The 19,013-nt window shown below is 41.1% G+C and overlaps 1 protein-coding gene across 1 annotated transcript in view; it reads left to right on the plus strand.

Moving 5' to 3' along the window:
* The window catches only part of IQCK (IQ motif containing K), a 149,633-nt gene that overhangs the window by 107,234 nt on the left and 23,386 nt on the right, over nt 1–19,013 (plus strand). The window contains exon 9 of the mRNA XM_043456578.1: nt 1,476–1,587. Within this exon, the coding sequence (XP_043312513.1) occupies nt 1,476–1,587 (112 nt within the window). The remainder of the gene's footprint in view (nt 1–1,475; nt 1,588–19,013) is intronic.

A 19,013-nucleotide genomic window follows, 5' to 3' on the forward strand; every position in this document is an offset into this window, starting at 1 on the left:
ATCAAAAAATGGGCCAAAACCTAAACAGACTTTCTCCGCAAAGAAGACATACAGAGGCTACAACCATGAAAGATGCTAACATCACTCATTAATTAGAGAAATGCAAATCAAACGCACAATGGGGTACCGACTTGTTGTACACTCCAGTCAGGATGCTGCTATCCCAAACGTCACAAGCAATAAATGCTGGAAGGGGTGGAGAAAAAGGAACCCTCTTACACTGTTGGTGGGGAATGCAAACTAGTACACCGCTAATGAAGAGAACAGTGTGGAGATTTCTTAAAAAACTGGAAATAGAAGCTCCATATGACCCAGCAATACCCACTTGCTGGGCATACACACTGAGGAACCAGGGTCTAAAAGACATGTGCACCCCAATGTTCATTCGCAGCACTGTTATAATAGCCAGGACATGGAAGCAACCTAGATGCCCATCAGCAGACGAATTGATAAGGAAGCTGTGGTACATATACACCATGGAATATTACTCAGCCATTAAAAAGAATTCATTTGAATCAGTTCCAATGAGATGGATGAAACTGGAGCCCATTATACAGAGTTGAATAAGGCCAAGAAAGTATAAGAACATTACAAGCATACTAACACAATATATGGAATTTAGAAAGATCGTAAACGATAACCCTATATGCAAAACAGAAAAAGAGACACAGAAATACAGAACAGACTTTTGAACTCTGTGGGAGAAGGTGAGGGTGGGATATTTCAAAAGAACAGCATGTATACTATCTATGGTGAAACAGATCACCAGCCCAGGTTGGATGCATGAGACAAGTACTCGGGCCTGGTGCACTGGGAAGACCCAGAGGAATTGGGTGGAGAGGGAGGTGGGAGGGGGGATCGGGATGGGGAATACATGTAACTGCATGGCTGATTCATGTCAATGTATGACAAAACCCACTGCAATGTTGTGAAGTAATTAGCCTCCAACTAATAAAAAATAAATAAATAAAAATTAAAAAAAAAATAAAGTAAATGTCATGGGGATGTAACTTACAGCCTCAGGAATATAGCCAATAATACTGTAACAATTTTGTGGGTGACAGAGACTAGACTTAGCACGGTGATCATTTCATAAGGTATTCAAATGTCAAATCACCTGGAACTAACATATTGTATGTCAATTATCCTTCAATAAATAAGGAAATATTTTTTAAAAATAAGATGAGACTGCAAGGAAATTTATAATTACACATGTAGTTTCATTATATTTCTGTTGAACAGCACAGATCTAGAAAGTTCTCAGACTGCCATTAGTATAGCAAACCTTCATCCAGCCTCATTTACTCTCGAATGTTGCATAAGCTTTAGGAGTGTAGTTAATTCATTTAGAACAATGATTCATTTGGAATCAAAAGTAATCCAGGTGATTTGTAAAAGATTTTCCTTGCAGGGTTAGCAAATTAATGTGTAGAAGTATGTAGAAAGGGGACTAAAGCTTTGCGGGAATTTTCCAGGTTCGCTGTGATCCTGAGATTCAAGAATTACGTCAGTGGCAGAAGAAGCTGCGTGAGGACAAGCACATTCGCCAGCGAGTCAAAATCTTCTGGGCCAAACAAGAACAAAAAGGTCAGTTGTTTGATTCACAACCCTTGGTTTATTCAGGAAAAGCCTGAGTCTTACTCCAGGCTCAAGAATGAAGCCCTGGCGCGGTTTCCTAGGGTCCTTGTTCTGCACGGAACTCCACTGGGGTAAGGGAGGTGGAGGCATGTTAAGAGTCGGCTCCGGAATGTCAGCGGTGACGCGGTGTGACTGACCCAGCCATTCCCCTCACTCAGAGACACATCAGTGTCATCCCATGTTTGCAGCTCTCTCTCTCTCTCTTTTAGCTACAAACAAAAAGAATAACCCATCATTTTGGAAACAGTGCCCATCAGTGTGATGGGCAGTTATTCTTCTAAGCTGTTGATTGTGTGTCTGAACTGAAGTGCTGTTTTATGCCATCCTCGCCCCTTTTCTGAGAAATTAAACACATGTGCAGAGTGAAGCGCTAAGAATAACAGAGCAAGCACCCTTCACCTATCTCGTACGTGTCACAATTTTGTCCTATTTGCTTCCCTTCTTTTTTTTTTTTTAATTTTTAACTTTGTTACTACACATTCATGGTAGAAAAATTAGAAAAAAATAACCAAAAAAGGAGAAAAGTCAGAAATGTCACCACTGTTAAAATTTTGGTGCACATACTGTTATACTTTTTCCAGTACAAAATGATGCAAATCAATATCCATTTGTATATTATTAAATATGGGTTTTTACATTCTACTACCCATGTATCTGTTCATTATATTATGTCATCTACCCTGTCACTGAACATACTCAGAAAGTCATTCTGGTCAGCACTAGAGAGTGGTATTGTGATGTTTGATGGCTGTGTGGTATTGATTTAGCATCATTTATTTAATCAACAATATGGAATGAGACTCATGAAGGATTGTCAAGTGGAAAAAAACTGCAGGACAATAAATTTTCATTAATGTTAAGAATCCCCTTGCAAAGCAGGAGAACAGGGTTCCATCCCTGGGGTGGGAAGATCCCCTGGAGAAGGGAATGGCTACTCACTCCAGTATTTTTGCCTGGAGAATCCTATGGACAGAGGAGCCTGGTGGGCTACAGTCCATGGGGTCGTAGAGTCAGACACGAGTGACTGACTAACACTCACTAACTAAAATACGTGCTTGGAAGTAGATGTCTAAAAAGCCTGGAGAATACATTAGTGTTAGTTTCCTTTAGGAATCAGGACTAGGGAAAATCTTGCACTTTTGGAATTTTTTAAATTATGAAAACCAACGAGAAAAAACGATCATACCTCCCTCGACAGGCTGCAGACCACTGTACTCTCACGGTCCATGCTCTGACCTCCCCATCCTCCCCGTTCCTTTTCCCTTTTCACTGGACTGCAGTCCCTCCAGTCTCTCTTGTTCTGCTGTATGCCAGCACCTTCCTCACCTCAGGGACTGCACTTTCAATCCCTTTTCTGCCAAATCATCCACTCCAGGCTACTCTGTGGCCACTCCTTCTCACCCTTCGGCCCAGGGGCATTAATGCCTCAGAGGGGCTGCCCTCACTTGCCTTATATAAGGGGACCAGGAACAGTATGGAGCAATCTCAGCGTGGTGGAATCTAGAAAAAAGTTTTCTGTTTTTGCCCAGAAGCTGTCTTCAATTCTGTTCTCTCAAATCTCTCTTTCCAGTTCCTTCATGTCATATTGGGTGGATTTCATGTCTTTGAAGTATGTTCTGATTTCATGAAGTCCAGCCTACTTAAAAGTCTCAGATCTGATTTAATGCTCTGACTCAGTGTGGTTGAGAGTGGGAGGGAGGGAGATCCAGGGGGCATCTTCCCTTCACTTCCTGTGTGGTCCTCTCTTGGCTGCTGTTGCTTCTCTGGCTGAGACCGTGTGGCCATCCGTGTCCTCTGGGCAGGCATCCCCGTGCTGGCTCTCTGACTCTTAAGTCTCATGTGAGCGCTTCCTCAGAGCTCATATGGCAGGATCCTTGAGGGATATGGTTCTAATTCTCCCTCTTCTACTTCCTCTCAGACCCCACTTCTGCCAGCATTCTCCCAGCCTTTTGCTCCTGGGGTCTCCTTACCCAGTGGCCAGCCCTCTTGAACCCAATGGGATGGTGTTCACTTGACACAACGGAAACCAGCAGTGGAAACAGATTTCTCCACTGCCCCCTTTTCTCCACCTCGCATGTCTCCCCAGTTCACACGGAACTTGCTCTCACAGGCACAGTAGATTGAAGTGTGTGTAAATCTACCCTTAAAGGAGATGACCAATCAGAGAATGAGGGGTCCCCAGTCTTTCTGAGTTGTTCTCTTGGATCTTCCCTCCCCTGCCTTGGGCTTCTTGGGTGGGGGAAGCACCCACTCCTGTCTAAGGGAGGATAGAAAAACACAGCATTCTTCTTTAGGCCAGCAAGTCTCAACACTTTTGGACTGTGAACCAGGATGAAGTAGTTTTATGTCACAATCTACTACATATGAATATACTGATGGTTTCATATATACATAGCTAAAACAAAAGTTTTATGAAAAATGACCTTATTATATGGGCTCCCCTGGTAGCTCAGTTGGTAAAGAATCTGCCTGCAATGCAGGAGACCCCAGTTCGATTCTTGGTCGGGAAGATCCCCTGGAGATGGATAGACTACCCACTCGAGGATTCTTGGGCTTCCCAGGTGGCTCAGCTGGTAAAGAATCCGCCTGCAATGTGGGAGACCTGGGTTCGATCCCTGGGTTGGAAAGATCCCCTGGAGCAGGGAATGGCTACCCATTCTAGTATTCTGGCCTGGGAAACTCCATGAACTGTATAGTCCATGGGGTCCCAAAGAGTTCGACATGACTGAGTGACTTTCACATACGTACCTGTTACATGTAATACCCTCTGGTATTTTCTAGTCTCTTGAGTTTTTAACTTAAGCATCAAAATTAACTGACAGTAATGAACTCATTGACTAAAAGAAATACCCAAATGTCCCTAGGGATATAAAATAACCAAATAAATAAGTGTGGGAGAAGAGGAGGCTTTTTTCTACTTTAGAATGACAACTAATACATTTAGAAGGTATAATGGAATTTAAAAGTCACCATCTCGTAACCATATTAACAAATAAATTGACTAAAGCAAGAATCATCAGTGGATGCTAAACCACTGAGTGGAAGTTTGTTGAGGGACATGATAGTTGTAGTCTTAAAATATCTCTCCACAAGGGAAGGGAACCTCCTACACTGTTGGTGGGAATGTAAACTGGTACAGCCTTTATGGAGAATAGTATGGAGGTTCCTTAAAAAATTGAAAACAGAGCTGCCATATGTCCCTGAACCCCCACTCCTGGGCATGTGTCTGGAGAAGAACATGATCTGAAAGGATACGTGCGCCGAGTGTTCACTGCAGCATTGTTTGCAATAGTCAAGACGTGGAAGCCACCTGAATGTCCATTGACAGAGGAATGGGTGAAGGAGATGTGGTGCATATATACAAGGGAATATTACTCAGCCATTAAAAAGAATGAAATCATGCATTTGCAGCAACAGGGATGGACCTAAAGATTGCCCTACTAAGTGAAGCAAGTCAGAGAAAGAGAAATATCATATGACATCCTGTCTATGTAGAATCTGAAAGCAAATGATACAAATGAACTTATGAAACAGTAAGAGACTCACAGACTTCAAGAACAAACTTTTGGTTGCCAAGTAGAAGGATGGGGGAAGGGATAGTCAGTTTAGGATAGACGTGTACACGCTGCTATATTTAAAATGGATAACCAACAAAGACCTACTGTATAGCACATGGAACTCTGCTCAATATTACGTGGCAGCCTAGATAGGAGGGGAGTTTGGGGGAGAATGGATACGTGTATGTGTATATGGCTGAGTCCCTTTGCTCTTCACCTGAAAGTATCACAACATTGTTAATCGGCTGTGCCTCAATTCAAAATAAAAACTTTTTTAAAATATCTAAGAAAATAATAACTTTGCACTAGAGAAACCTGGCTTAACCAAGCGATGAAGATTAATGTTACCAATATTGGGACAAACTGACATCATGTGCCTCCTGATGTGATGTACCGAAGAAGACATACATCACACATCCTTAGACACAACTGCCAAAAATGCATAACTTGAACCTATCTAATGTGAGGGAATGTCAGATCAACCCAAATTGAGGACATGCTCCAAAATAACTGATTTGGACTCTTCAAAAATGCCGATGTCAAGAAAAACAAAGATTAAAGGAGACCAAAGGGATGTGACAGCTGAATGCTGTGCATGATCTTAGATTGGATCTTGGTTGGGGGAAATCCTATAAAAGACATGACTGAAACAGCAAACTTTGAGTATGGGCTTTATGTTAGATAATGGTACATAGTATTATTAAGTTTCCTGATGTTGATCAATGTTCTTGACCAATATCAGAAACCTCCTGTTCTCTTTGGGTTTTTTTTTTGGATGTGGATCATTTTTTTAAAAGTCTTTATTGAATTTGTTACAGTATTACTTTGTTTTATGTTTTGATTTTATCTGTGACAGATGTGGGATCTTAGCTCCTCAACTAGAGATCAAACCCACACCCCCTGCATTGGAAAGTGAAGTCTTAACCACGGGACCATGTCTTAACCACTTAACCACTGAACCAAATATTTGCCTTGCTATTATGGCAAGTAGATGGGGAAACAATGGAAACAGTGAGAGACTATTTCCAAAATCACTGCAGATGGTGACTGCAGCCATGAAATTAAATGACACTTGCTCCTTGGAAGAAAATCTGTGACCAACCTAGACAGCATATTAAAAAGTGGAGACATTACTTTGCCAACAAAGGTCTATCTAGTCAAAGCTATGGTTTTTCCAGTAGCTATGTATGGATATGAGAGTTGGACTATAAAGAAAGCTGAACACCGAAGAATTGATTCTTTTGAAGTATGGTGTTGGAGAAGACTCTTGAGAGTCCCTTGGACTGCAAGGAGATCCAACCACTCCATCCTAAAGGAGATCAGTCTTGAATGTTCATTGGAAGGACAGATGCTGAAGCTGAAGCTCCAATCTTTTGGCCACCTGATGGGAAGAACTGACTCATTGGAAAAGACCCTGATGCTGGGAAAAATTGAAGGTGGGAGGAGAAGGGGACGACAGAGGATGAGACGATTGGATGGCATCACTGACTCGATGGACATGAGTTTGAGCAAGCTCCGGGAGTTGGTGAAGGACAGGGAAGCCTGGCGTGCTGCAGTCCATTGGGTCGCAGAGTCGGACATGACTGAGCGACTGAACTGAACCACTGGACCACAAGAAAAGTCCCAGAAGCCTATTCTTAAGATGCATGCTGAAGGTTTTATGCAACTTAAACTCCAATGATCCAGAAAAAAATAATAACACACATGCACAATATACATGCACATAGAAAATGATCAAGTATAAACAATGGTGAATCTGAGAGTTCTTTGGATGATTATTATGATTATGAATGAATGGACAGATGGGTGGAGTTCTGAGCCTTGTGTGAGTCCACATACAGAGCCTGGTGCAGAGCAGGGGCTCATCACATGGGAGTTCTTAGTGTCCCTTGTTAAGAAGTATCTTGAGCTGTAACTGTTTGACAGGCTCATCTCTGTACAACTGCTGGTTCCTTTCATTTCAAAACTAGAAGACAATCAGAACTGTAATCAGATTAAAGATCAAGGAACAACAACAAAAAAATAAAGATCAAGGAACATGCAGCAGTGTGCCTATTTATTTCTGTTTTTACTTATTATTATTATTATTTTTTGAGTTGATTTGCCACTGGCTCACTGATTGGCTTGGCTTGCTAGGTGGCAGTGAGCGCAGGCTAGACTTAATGCAGTGATCCAGCCAGCAGCAGAGAGCAGAATGACAGGTCCTATCTTGGCCACCTGCTGCCCATGTCCCTTGCCGCCTTTCCACCTTCCGAGGGTTCCAAAAGGAGCAGTGCTTTCCAAACAAAATGAGGTTATCAGTAAACGCCCCGTTGTGAACCTGTGGGTAAATTTCTCATTTTAAATGAAACTATAGAAATGGCCCTTGGGAAAGAAAACCATTCTAAACACCGTCCCCAGATCTGTGGTCAGTTCAGAAGTCAGTACAGCACAGTGGAGTTTTGGAGTTGGCAAGACTTGCCCTTGGAATCTTTTTGCTTTTATCTGTGTGACCCTGATCTAGTTAACTTCATTCGACCTCAGTATTCCCACGTGCAAGATGGAACTATTAATAGTCCTGTCTCATACAGCTGTTAAAGGATTGCAAGAGATGATCTTTGGAATAAGTCCTGGCACATAGTTCCCATACATGTTGGTTATTGTCATTTTAAAATATGTCTGTGCTTCAAGCAGTTTTGTATTGATTACCTCTCCTAGACTCTAAGCTCGAAGGGGTTCCATGCAGGGACTGAGGGTCTTATTCATCATTTAGCACAGAGCCTGGCACAGAACTGACAGTCTATACTTATTTGGTGGATGGAGCTCTGGTTTTCATTTTATAGATGTATAAGTAGAGGGCCTGGAAGGTCGAGGGCTTGCCAAGGTCACACAGCCGGGGAGCCCTTTCTTTGTCCTGTGTTCTGACACATCCCAGAGGAGCGATGCAGAGAGACAAGACACTCTCTTGGATTCCACCACCAGACCCAAAGCTCTCAGGAATCCTGAACATGATACACGGCTTGTCTGATTTCTTAATATCCTATGGTTTCTTGCTGTTTGTGTTTGCATTGACTGAAGCCCTTGCATAGGGGCTGAATTGCCAGGAGCAGGGTACAATGTGCTTCCCATCAAGTGAAGTAAAACTTTGTCTCCTTCAAGTATCACTGAGCTGATTTACTTTGTTAAGTTCATGTACAACAGAGTTATTCCTGTTGAAAATCTTATGAATCTGGGTAGTGTGGAGGTTTCGAAAATCAACTCCCTCCAGCCAAGGTGACATTGTAATGAGACCCCCAAAGAGCTCTGATGAAGCAGTTTGAAAATGAATGTTAAACACATGTAGTTCTCCTTTAGATTTGTGGTAAAAAAAAAAAAAAAAGTGGAGTGATTGCAAATAAAAATGGGTTTCATCTTCATGTAAAAAAAAAAAGCACTACAGACTCATCTATGTACAAATCCAGCATACAAGCATAAGATCTTTTTCTTAGTGGATGCCATTTTATCCATATTGTGCTCTGGTATTTATAGTATGAATGAGTTTTGCCAAGTTCATTCCTTGGAGCAACCTTGGTGCAGACAGGAGGTCTGAAGCAGAGGAGCGTCAGCTGTCAGGGTAGAACCGTGGTCATTTATAGCCTGTCTCATGTTACCCTGAGTCAGAGGCCGTCCTGCAGGATTTTCTTCTAGGACAGAAGCGGTGTGAAGTTATCCTTAAGTCTCTATCCATCAGGACAGTTGCAGGAATTATTTTTAAAGCATTTATGACAAGAATTATAGCCAATATAATCCAAAAGAAGATGCCAAAGTCATTTTTGAGATGTGGTAAAAAAAATCTCTTCTTGATTAATAGCATATTTTTAGCTTCATATAATTGGTAATTGTTTTCAAATGTGCTTTGTAACTGAATATTCATATTTTATTTGGAAATCTGGTATGAATAAGGAGAAAGAAACCATAGAAACTGTTCCATAACATCAGATTACATTTTTTATGTATACAACATCAGATTACGTATAGATACAGCATCCGATAACAATTTTCTTATGTGTGTGTGTATTCTGCATATTTGTGTAAATACTCTTTGAATGACTTTTATCACTTCTTGATATTTTTTTGTGATTTTATGTGGTTTTATTTCTATCATTGCAAGATTGACAGTATTTTAATCTTTAAGAATGTGATGAATTGGGAGATTGGGATCGATGTATACACTATATTATGTATAAAATAGAGAACTAATTAGAACCTGCTGTGTAGCACAGGGAACTCTACCCAATGCTCTGTGGTGACCCAGATGGAAAGGGAATCCAAAAAAGAGAGGATATATATATATACATATAGCTGATTCACTTTGCTGTAGAGCAGAAACTACCAATATTGGAAAGCGACCATACTCCAATTTTAAAAAATAGTCATTTACCTATAACTTTCTTTTTGGAAGTTTTGCTATTTTAAATATCACTTCTTGATATTTTAAAAGAAAGGGGTGGGGGAAGCTGACCTGTCAAAGGAAACAGATTCTTTACTTTGGTTTGCTCACCTTTTTATTCCCTATGTCAGTCCAAGAGTGGTTTATAGTCACTTACAGAAACACATGACATTTTTAGGTAAATGTGTAATTGGATTAAGGAAAAATTAAAAGTAGAGAAAAAATAAAGCCGTTAAACATAGTAATCAAAATACTTACTCCAAGGTCTGTATTTGCTAGAGATTTCTTAGGGACAAAGTAAAGAGGGAAATAAGGTCTGTTACATAGTTCATAGTATCCGCAAGAAAAAAAAAAGTGAGCCAGTGGTTCAGGAAATACTGGATCCTTCCCTATACATTATGCAATGTGAATGATAACCTCAAAAATGTTCCTACAACAAATAGAAATGTCTGAGCTTCCTAGAAGCCACAGCAATGAATGAAATAGGATCATTACATTGTTCATTGTCCTCAAATTTAAAAAGTTTCTTGGAAGCACGCTTATTCTTGGAGCTAATTTTTCTCTCATAAAGAAGATACTATAATGAGGTGAACATTATCCTTTCCCTAAATATCATGAGTTTCTTAGTAGGGCATGGCTTCTGGAGGAAAAAGATAAAAGCCTGAGGGTAGGGTGGGGTAGAAACCAGAGAAATTTCTTGATTTTAAATCTAGTATTTAAGTTTAGATTGTAATGACAAATTTTAGCTATTAGGATTGGGGTTTTAGGATATTCTTAAAATGCGCATCTTGTCCTGGTCACACCCTGGAACTTGGTTCTTAGAGCAGAGAAGGCTGTCTGGAGCTTAGGAACAGCTATGAGTTGGCGAGCATACGCCGTGTGCCAGGCCCTGTACCAACACCCATGTTCCCATGTAGCCCCCATACTTCTCTCCCAGAGGGAGGATGTCTCCATCGTACAGGCGAGGAAACCGGGGCTGGAGGTTACACGACTCACACAGGTTACACGGCCAGGAAGGCTAGAGACCAGGGATTTGAGCCCAGATCTGCCTGATGCCAGGGAATCTCTGGTCATCTCCTGCCTTAGTGTCCAGTTATTAATACTTTAAGCTGTGTGTCCAGTAGGGCTCATCGGCCCCCTGCAAATCTTCCCAGCAGGGTACCAGGACCCCCAGGCTGGACAGCGGGCAGCATCTGGCTGTACCTTCCACTTGGCACTAGCTGAAGTGACGGCAGGCCGCTGGAAGAGAGGAGGTCTGAGGGGAGGGCGGGCCTGGTCCCCAGCCCAAAGGATGCAGGATCTATAACCACGTTTCTGGGAGACATTTCCATTAGAGCGGGAAGCCGGGGTGAGAAGATGAGGATGCGGATGCTTTGTCTGCCTCTTCCATGCTCCCTGCCCATCTGCAGATGAGCAGAGAGGGCCTTGACCACAAAAGAGGGGCCCAGGGGCAGAGGATACTTCAGCCTGAGGCTCAGGAGGTGGGTTCTGGCATTACGTGTGACCTTTTGTGACTGACAAACATGATCTATCATATAACAGAAAGGGGCAAATTTTCAGTGACTTATTTTCCAGAGACAACCACTGCTGAGTGTGTCAGCTCATAGAGTTTCTTCGTCTATTAATATGTAAATATATATACACATATTTATGTTTATAAACATGAGCCATGTTATATATAGTATCCTGTAACTTGCTTTTCTCTTCACTTGACAACATATCATTGACATCTTTTCTTTTTTTTTTTCATTGACATCTTTTCATGTCACATATATAGAGACCTCTCTCATGATTTTTTGTGGTTCTGTAAAAATGATGAATCTATGCTGCATGCTCTGTTGCTTATTCGTGTTTGACTCTTTGTGACTTTATGAACTGTAGTCTGCCAGGATTCTCTGTCCATGGGACTCTCCAGGCAAAAATACTGGAGTAGGGTGCTATGCCCTCCTCCAGGGGATCTTCCCAACCCCGGGATCAAACCTGCATCTCCTGATCTCCTTGCATTGGCAGGCAAATTCTTTACCACTGAGCCACCTGGGAAGCCCATTGATAAATCTGTACCATATTTTTTTTTTAAAAACAATTCTCAATGAATGGATATTTGGCTTGTGTTATGAACAGTGTAGGGGCTTCCCTGGTACCTCAGCTGGTAAAGAATCTGCCTCAATGCAGGAGAGCCTGGTTCGATTCCTGGATCTGGAAGATCCCCTGGAGAAGGGATAGGCTACCCATTCCAGTGTTCTTGGGCTTTCCTTTTGGCTCAGATGGTAAAGAATATGCCTGCATTGCGGGAGACCTGGGTTTGATCCCTGGGTTGGGAAGATCCCCTGGAGGATGACATGGCAACCCACTCCGGTATTCTTGCCTGAAGAATACCCATGGACATAGCAGCCTGATGGGCTACAGTGCATGGGGTCAGAAAGAGTCGGATATGTTGAGCGACTAAGCACAATGCATCACAGCATGACCAATGTATTGATAGGCATTTTGTAGATATATTCCTGCTTATTTATAAAAGTATTTCTGTAGGATAAATTCCTAGAAATGGAGTTGCTGGGTCAAAGGATATAAATATATTAAGTTTAGACATACTATCATCCAAAAACACTACAACAATTTATGCTTAATGCCACCAAGTCACTTTGGAACTTTTGATGAGTGATGTAATCTTAGTGTTTCATTTTCCCTACTTGTAAAATGAGAATGATGCCTCAGGAATAATTCTAAATGAGGTCATTGCTTTGATATCACCATGGGTCTTTAAGAAGAAATACACTATTGGGAAATCTAAGGTGTCATTTTCATTTTAATTTCTTCTCTCATATCTCCTTAAACCTTAGTTCCTTTTCTATTTTAACCAGCCGAAGAAATAAAAATTTGATTAAAAGAAGTCTAGTGACTTCATGCCTTGAGATTACTTTCATCAGTTCTATTTTTAAGACTCACCAGTGGGTGAGGATATTAGGATGACATCAACTTTCATACATATCTTTTCATTTAGAATTTGCAAAAGTCTGCACAACTGGGATGTGCCTTTGCTTAAAATGCTTAACGTTCCCCTACTATTCTACTGAAATGTAAGGTAAAATAAAAGATGACTTCCTTTATTAAATGATCTGCTCCTAAAGTTTTAGTCCCCAGTTTAAACTTTTGTAAATGGATGCTTCCAACCAGTAGCTTCATTCTGTCATCTGACTTTTCAGCATTCTTTGCAGTTATAGTAGATGCAGAATGCTTTTGTAGGATCTAGATGTATCCACAAACATCTGGAAGGCTCAAGGAACCAGACTGGATAAAGTTTCCCATTTATCGGTTGTATAACCTTGTGCTGGTTGCCTAACCTCTCAGTGACTCAATTTGCATGACAATAAAATAGAAACACTAATGTTAGTAACCACTCCATAGGGTTTTTATAAAGATTAAATGAACTGAAATAGTGCCTGGCTCAAAAAAAGAGAAAGTGGTCAATAAATGATAACTATTATTAGTAATATAAGTGCTCAACATATGGCCAATATGTGTTGTTATTAAGAATACTTGCTCTGGGGTCTAAATGAACTGAATCCTGCCTCTAACATCAGTGAGGGCAGGGCAAGGTGCTCACTCTCATGAAGCCCAGTTTCCTCCTCTGTTATGTGGGGACAGTCAGGGCCCATCACACAGAGCTCCTGTGAGAATTAAATAATATTTAATATCATGTATGCTATGAAATAGATCCTTGGTACAAAGGGAATGATCAATAACTGGTGGTTGGTTTCTGAAATATTTTTTGAACTGTTGAGAAAGAGAAACAAAATGTATTCCAGGTAATTTACCTGTAGCAGCAGTTCTCAATCTTGGCTGCAGGTTAGAACCCCCTGGGGGAAATTTACAAGAATGTGTCAGGCCAGAGGCCAGAGAAGGCGATTACATGGGTTTATTCTTAGAAGAGAATGTGTTGTAGCCACATCAGCACAATCCTAATACTATGGATTAGCTGGAGGATCCCAGTAATAGCTTTGGATTCAAAATCTTCCTTTGCAGGGCTCTTCTCTCTAATGCAATTTCATTTGGATTAAAATTCAGGGGCTCTGAGTTCCTTCAGTTTACCAACTAGCTGGACTTTGCTTTCCCCTTTGAAAAGTGGAAGAAGTGAGCAAGGAAATCTCTATAAAACAGGAAATCCAATAGGTGTTTGCTGTAGAATCTCCTGTCTCCTGGGTTAAGAGACCTATTGTTGAGCAAATCCGAAGCGTGGAAAACTATTGCTGTTGTCTTGGTGGTGGTTGTTGGTTTGGGGAGTTTGGTCTTAAGATTGAAGCCAGGAAAAATATATGAGGAACATTCTGGGTTTTGCTGCAAAGAGTGAGGTGAGATAGTGAGGGCCAGAGAGTAACTGGGGTGGGGAGGGGTGGGGAGAAGAGCAAAGGGGATTTTGGGTGTTTGGCAGTTTAAGAGAATTTGAGGGGAAAGAGTAGGGATGTTTAAAGGCGCTTTCTGTTTGGTCATAGACTTGAAGAGTAGGAAGCATGTCTCTTAGACCAAGGGATTTCTATTGCACCCAGGGGTGACTTGCTGAGTGAAAACCGGGCTCACAGAGGGAGGGCCATGGGAAACTGCTCCTGCCGTGGTGTCCAGCCCATAGGATAGCCTTGTCTTTACCCTTAGCTGCCGCGCCTTGGTGTCCGCAAAGATCCATGGTCCTTATGAGTGCCTACCACCTGCCTTAAACATATTATTTTTAATCTTCATAACAAATGTAATGAGAGTAACCTATTGTCACCCCATCTCTTGTCTCAGATGTTAAGTCACTTGCTTTTGGTCGACAGCTGCTAAGGAGCAGAACTGAGGACATGTAGACTTCCGCGGCATCATACTGCCTTGCTGTCCTCATACCCTTCCTTTCTGTCAGTCCCTGAACGAGTAGGCTGAGGGAGAGGTCTGGAATTCATGCTCTCAAAAGTGCAACAGATGTTCAATGCAGACATGAAGGCCGCCCCATAAAAAGCAATGAAGGACTGATACATGCTTGAATGTGGATGAACCCTGAAAACTTGCTAAGTACAAGAAGCCAGACACAAAATACCACATGTTATGTGATTCCCTTTATGTGAAATGTCCAGAATAGGAAAGTCTGTAGAGATAGAAAGCAGATCAGTGCTTGCCTGGGCCTGGGAGACTGAGGGAATGGGGGTGATAGCTGAAAGGTAAGGGGATTCTTTAGGGGAATATGAAGATGTTGTGAAGTTGATTGTGGTGATGGTTGCACCTGTCTGTGAATATACGAAAAAATCATTGAATTGTGTACTTTAATGAGTGAATTGTATGGCATGTGAGATATTTTCATAGAGCTGTTATATAAATAGAAATGAAGGTACAGACTACCTTACACTCATTAAGATGGATACTATCAACATAGGCAAAACACTCTCTGACATAAATCACAGCAGGATCCTCTGTGACCCACCTCCCAGAATATTAGAAATAAAAGCAAAAATAAACAAATGGGACCTAATGAAACTTAAAAGCTTTTGCACAACAAAGGAAACTATAAGCAAGGTGAAAAGACAGCCCTCAGATTGGGAGAAAATAATAGCAAACAAAGCAACAGACAAAGGATTAATCTCAAAAATATACAAGCAACTCCTGCAGCTCAATTCCAGAAAAATAAATGACCCAATCAAAAAATGGGCCAAAGAACTAAACAGACATTTCTCCAAAGAAGACATACAGATGGCTAACAAACACATGAAAAGATGCTCAACATCACTCATTATCAGAGAAATGCAAATCAAAACCACAATGAGGTACCATTACACGCCAGTCAGGATGGCTGCTATCCAAAAGTCTACAAGCAATAAATGCTGGAGAGGGTGTGGAAGAAAAGGGAACCCTCTTACACTGTTGGTGGGAATGCAAACTAGCACAGCCACTATGGAAAACAGTGTGGAGATTTCTTAAAAAACTGGAAATAGAACTGCCATATGACCCAGCAATCCCACTTCTGGGCATACACACTGAGGAAACCAGATCTGAAAGAGACACGTGCACCCCAATGTTCATCGCAGCACTGTTTATAATAGCCAGGACATGGAAGCAACCTAGATGCCCATCAGCAGAGGAATGGATAAGGAAGCTGTGGTACATATACACCATGGAATATTACTCAGCCATTAAAAAGAATTCATTTGAACCAGTTCTAATGAGATGGATGAAGCTGGAGCCCATTATACAGAGTGAAGTAAGCCAGAAAGATAAAGAACGTTACAGCATACTAACACATATATATGGAATTTAGAAAGATGGTAATGATAACCCTATATGCAAAACAGAAAAAGAGACACAGATGTACAGAACAGACTTTTGGACTCTGTGGGAGAAGGCGAGGGTGGGATGTTTTGAAAGAACAGCATCGAAACATGTATATTATCTATGGTGAAACAGATCACCAGCCCAGGTTGGATGCATGAGACAAATGCTCGGGCCTGGTGCACTGGGAAGACCCAGAGGGAGCAGGTAGAGAGGGAGGTGGGAGGGGGGATCGGGATGGGGAACACATGTAAATCCATGGCTGATTCATGTCAATGTATGGCAAAAACCACTACAATATTGTAAAGTAATTAGCCTCCAACTAATAAAAATAAATGAAAAACAAACAAACAAACAAAAAAAGATGGATACTATCAAAAAATAGAAAATAATAAGTATTGATGAGAATGTGGAAAAATTGGACCATTTTGCATTATTAGCAGGAATGTAAAATGATATAGACAAAGTTGTTCCTTAAAAATTTTTTTAAAGGATTTACCCATGAGCTAGCAATTCCACTTTGAGGCATATGCAAGAAAGAAAGCAGGGACTTGATGAGATGTTTGTACACATGTGTTAATGGCAGCATTAGTCACAATAGCCAAAAGGTAGAAGTAACCCAAGTGTCCCTCAATGGGTAGGAAATCTATGGTGTTGAAACTAGAACACTTTCGACCACCATACACAAAATGAAAAGACAGCCTTCAGAATGAGAGAAAATAATAGCAAATGAAGCAACAGACAAAGAATTATTCTCAAAAATATACAAGCGACTCCTGCAGCTCAATACCAGAAAAATAAATGACCCAATCAAAAAATGGGCCAAAGAACTAAACAGACATTTCTCCAAAGAAGACATACAGATGGCTAACAAACACATGAAAAGATGCTCAACATCACTCATTATCAGAGAAATGCAAATCAAAACCACAATGAGGTACCATTACACGCCAGTCAGATGGCTGCTATCCAAAAGTCTACAAGCAATAAATGCTGGAGAGGGTGTGGAGAAAAGGGAACCCTCTTACACTGTTGGTGGGAATGCAAACTAGTACAGCCACTATGGAGAACAGTGTGGAGATTCTTAAAAAACTGGAAATAGAACTGCCATATGACCCAGCAATCCCACTTCTGGGCATACACACTGAGGAAACCAGATCTGAAAGAGACACGTGCACCCCAATGTTCATCGCAGCACTGTTTATAATAGCCAGGACATGGAAGCAACCTAGATGCCCATCAGCAGATGAATGGATAAGGAAGCTGTGGTACATATACACCATGGAATATTACTCAGCCATTAAAAAGAATTCATTTGAATCAGTTCTAATGAGATGGATGAAACTGGAGCCCATTATACAGAGTGAAGTAAGCCAGAAAGATAAAGAACATTACAGCATACTAACACATATATATGGAATTTAGAAAGATGGTAATGATAACCCTATATGCAAAACAGAAAAAGAGACACAGAAATACAGAACAGACTTTTGAACTCTGTGGGAGAAGTTGAGGGTGGGATGTATCGAAAGAACAGCATGTATATTATCTATAGTGAAACAGATCTCCAGCCCAGTGGGATGCATGAGACAAGTGCTCAGGGCTGGTGCACTGGGAAGACCCAGAGGGATGGGATGGGGAGGGAGGCGGGAGGGGGGATCAGGATGGGGAACACATGTAAATCCATGGCTGATTCATGCCAATGTATGGCAAAAACCACTACAATATTGTAAAGTAATTAGCCTTCAACTAATATAAATAAATGAAAAAAAAAAAGGAAATATATGGTGTGTCCATACAGTAGAATATTGTTCAGCCTTAAGAAGGACGTCCTGACACATGCCATAACATGGATGAGCCTTGAGGACATTTCACTAAGTGAAATAAGCCAGTCACAAAAAGATAAATACTGAATGATCCTACTTAAATCAGATACTTAGAATAGTAATATCCAGAGAGACAAAAAGTAAGATGGTGATTTCCACAAGCTGGGTGCAGGGGAGAAAGGGATGTTCTTGTTTAATAGTGCCGAGTTTCTGTTTTGCAAGATGAGGAGTTCTAGAGATGTATCGTGGCGGTGGTATGAGTGTACTTAATACCACCAAATGGTACACTTTAAGATGGTTAGGATGGTAGATTTTATCTTATGTGTATTTTATCACAGTAAAAAAATTAGGAGGAAAAAAGTGAAGGCACAGACCCCAGATTCCCTCATGGCTCTCTCCCTCACCTTCATCAGACTCTGCTTAATTGTTACCTTCTCAGCGCGTCCTCCCTGACACCCCCATCCCTCTGCCCTGCTCATCTCCATCTAACATGTTGTCTACAGGGTGATTCAAAAGGAACTGACCACTTCCAGACTTTTATTAAAACACGCATGGACATAGATAAAGAACTTAGTGTTGGTGCCATTTCCTCTGCCACTTTGGAGAAATAAAGTGATTGCCCTTCAACTCTGATTGCAATGAAGGATATAGGACAAAGCCAGCTCCAGGATGGCTGGGTGCCCTGAGTCTTGTGTGTATTCTGGGGGCTGCACCACAGAGGATCGGTCATATTGGAACTACTGTATTCCCTTTACAAACTGTCTTTGACTGGGTGATGTATTTAATATATATTTAGTCACTGGTTAATAATTTTTAAAGTTTTTAATTCTTTTGACTTGCCCAGGATTTTAATAATTTATTTTGTTTATTGCATATTGTTTGCTTATTGTGACTGCACTGGAACATGGAAGCCTCCTGTGGCAGCTTGGAGACTTTTTCCTTTCTGTGGCATTCACCACTCTATCCCAGCTCCTAGCACAGTGCCCAGCATACACGTGATAGATGTTCAAGAAGTATTTGTTGATTCAGTGAATGAATCTGTGTTACACAATCCCCTTCCCAAATCATCGGGCTTGATAAACACCCTATGGACAAGGTCAAGCTAAGGTAATCAGAATTGTTTCCAAGCAACCAACCAAACAAATAAATAAAAGGAAATATATTATCCATCTTTTCTAAAACAATAAAAAGGACTGTTCACATTCCCATGTGTTTCCTGTGAAGCAACCACTGTTCTAAGCACATCCTTAGTAGGAACTCAGGCTTCTCAGCAACCCTTTGACGTAGGTACTGTAT

Source organism: Cervus canadensis, chromosome 32 (assembly GCF_019320065.1).
Source record: "Cervus canadensis isolate Bull #8, Minnesota chromosome 32, ASM1932006v1, whole genome shotgun sequence".
Taxonomy (NCBI): Eukaryota; Metazoa; Chordata; class Mammalia; order Artiodactyla; family Cervidae; genus Cervus; species Cervus canadensis.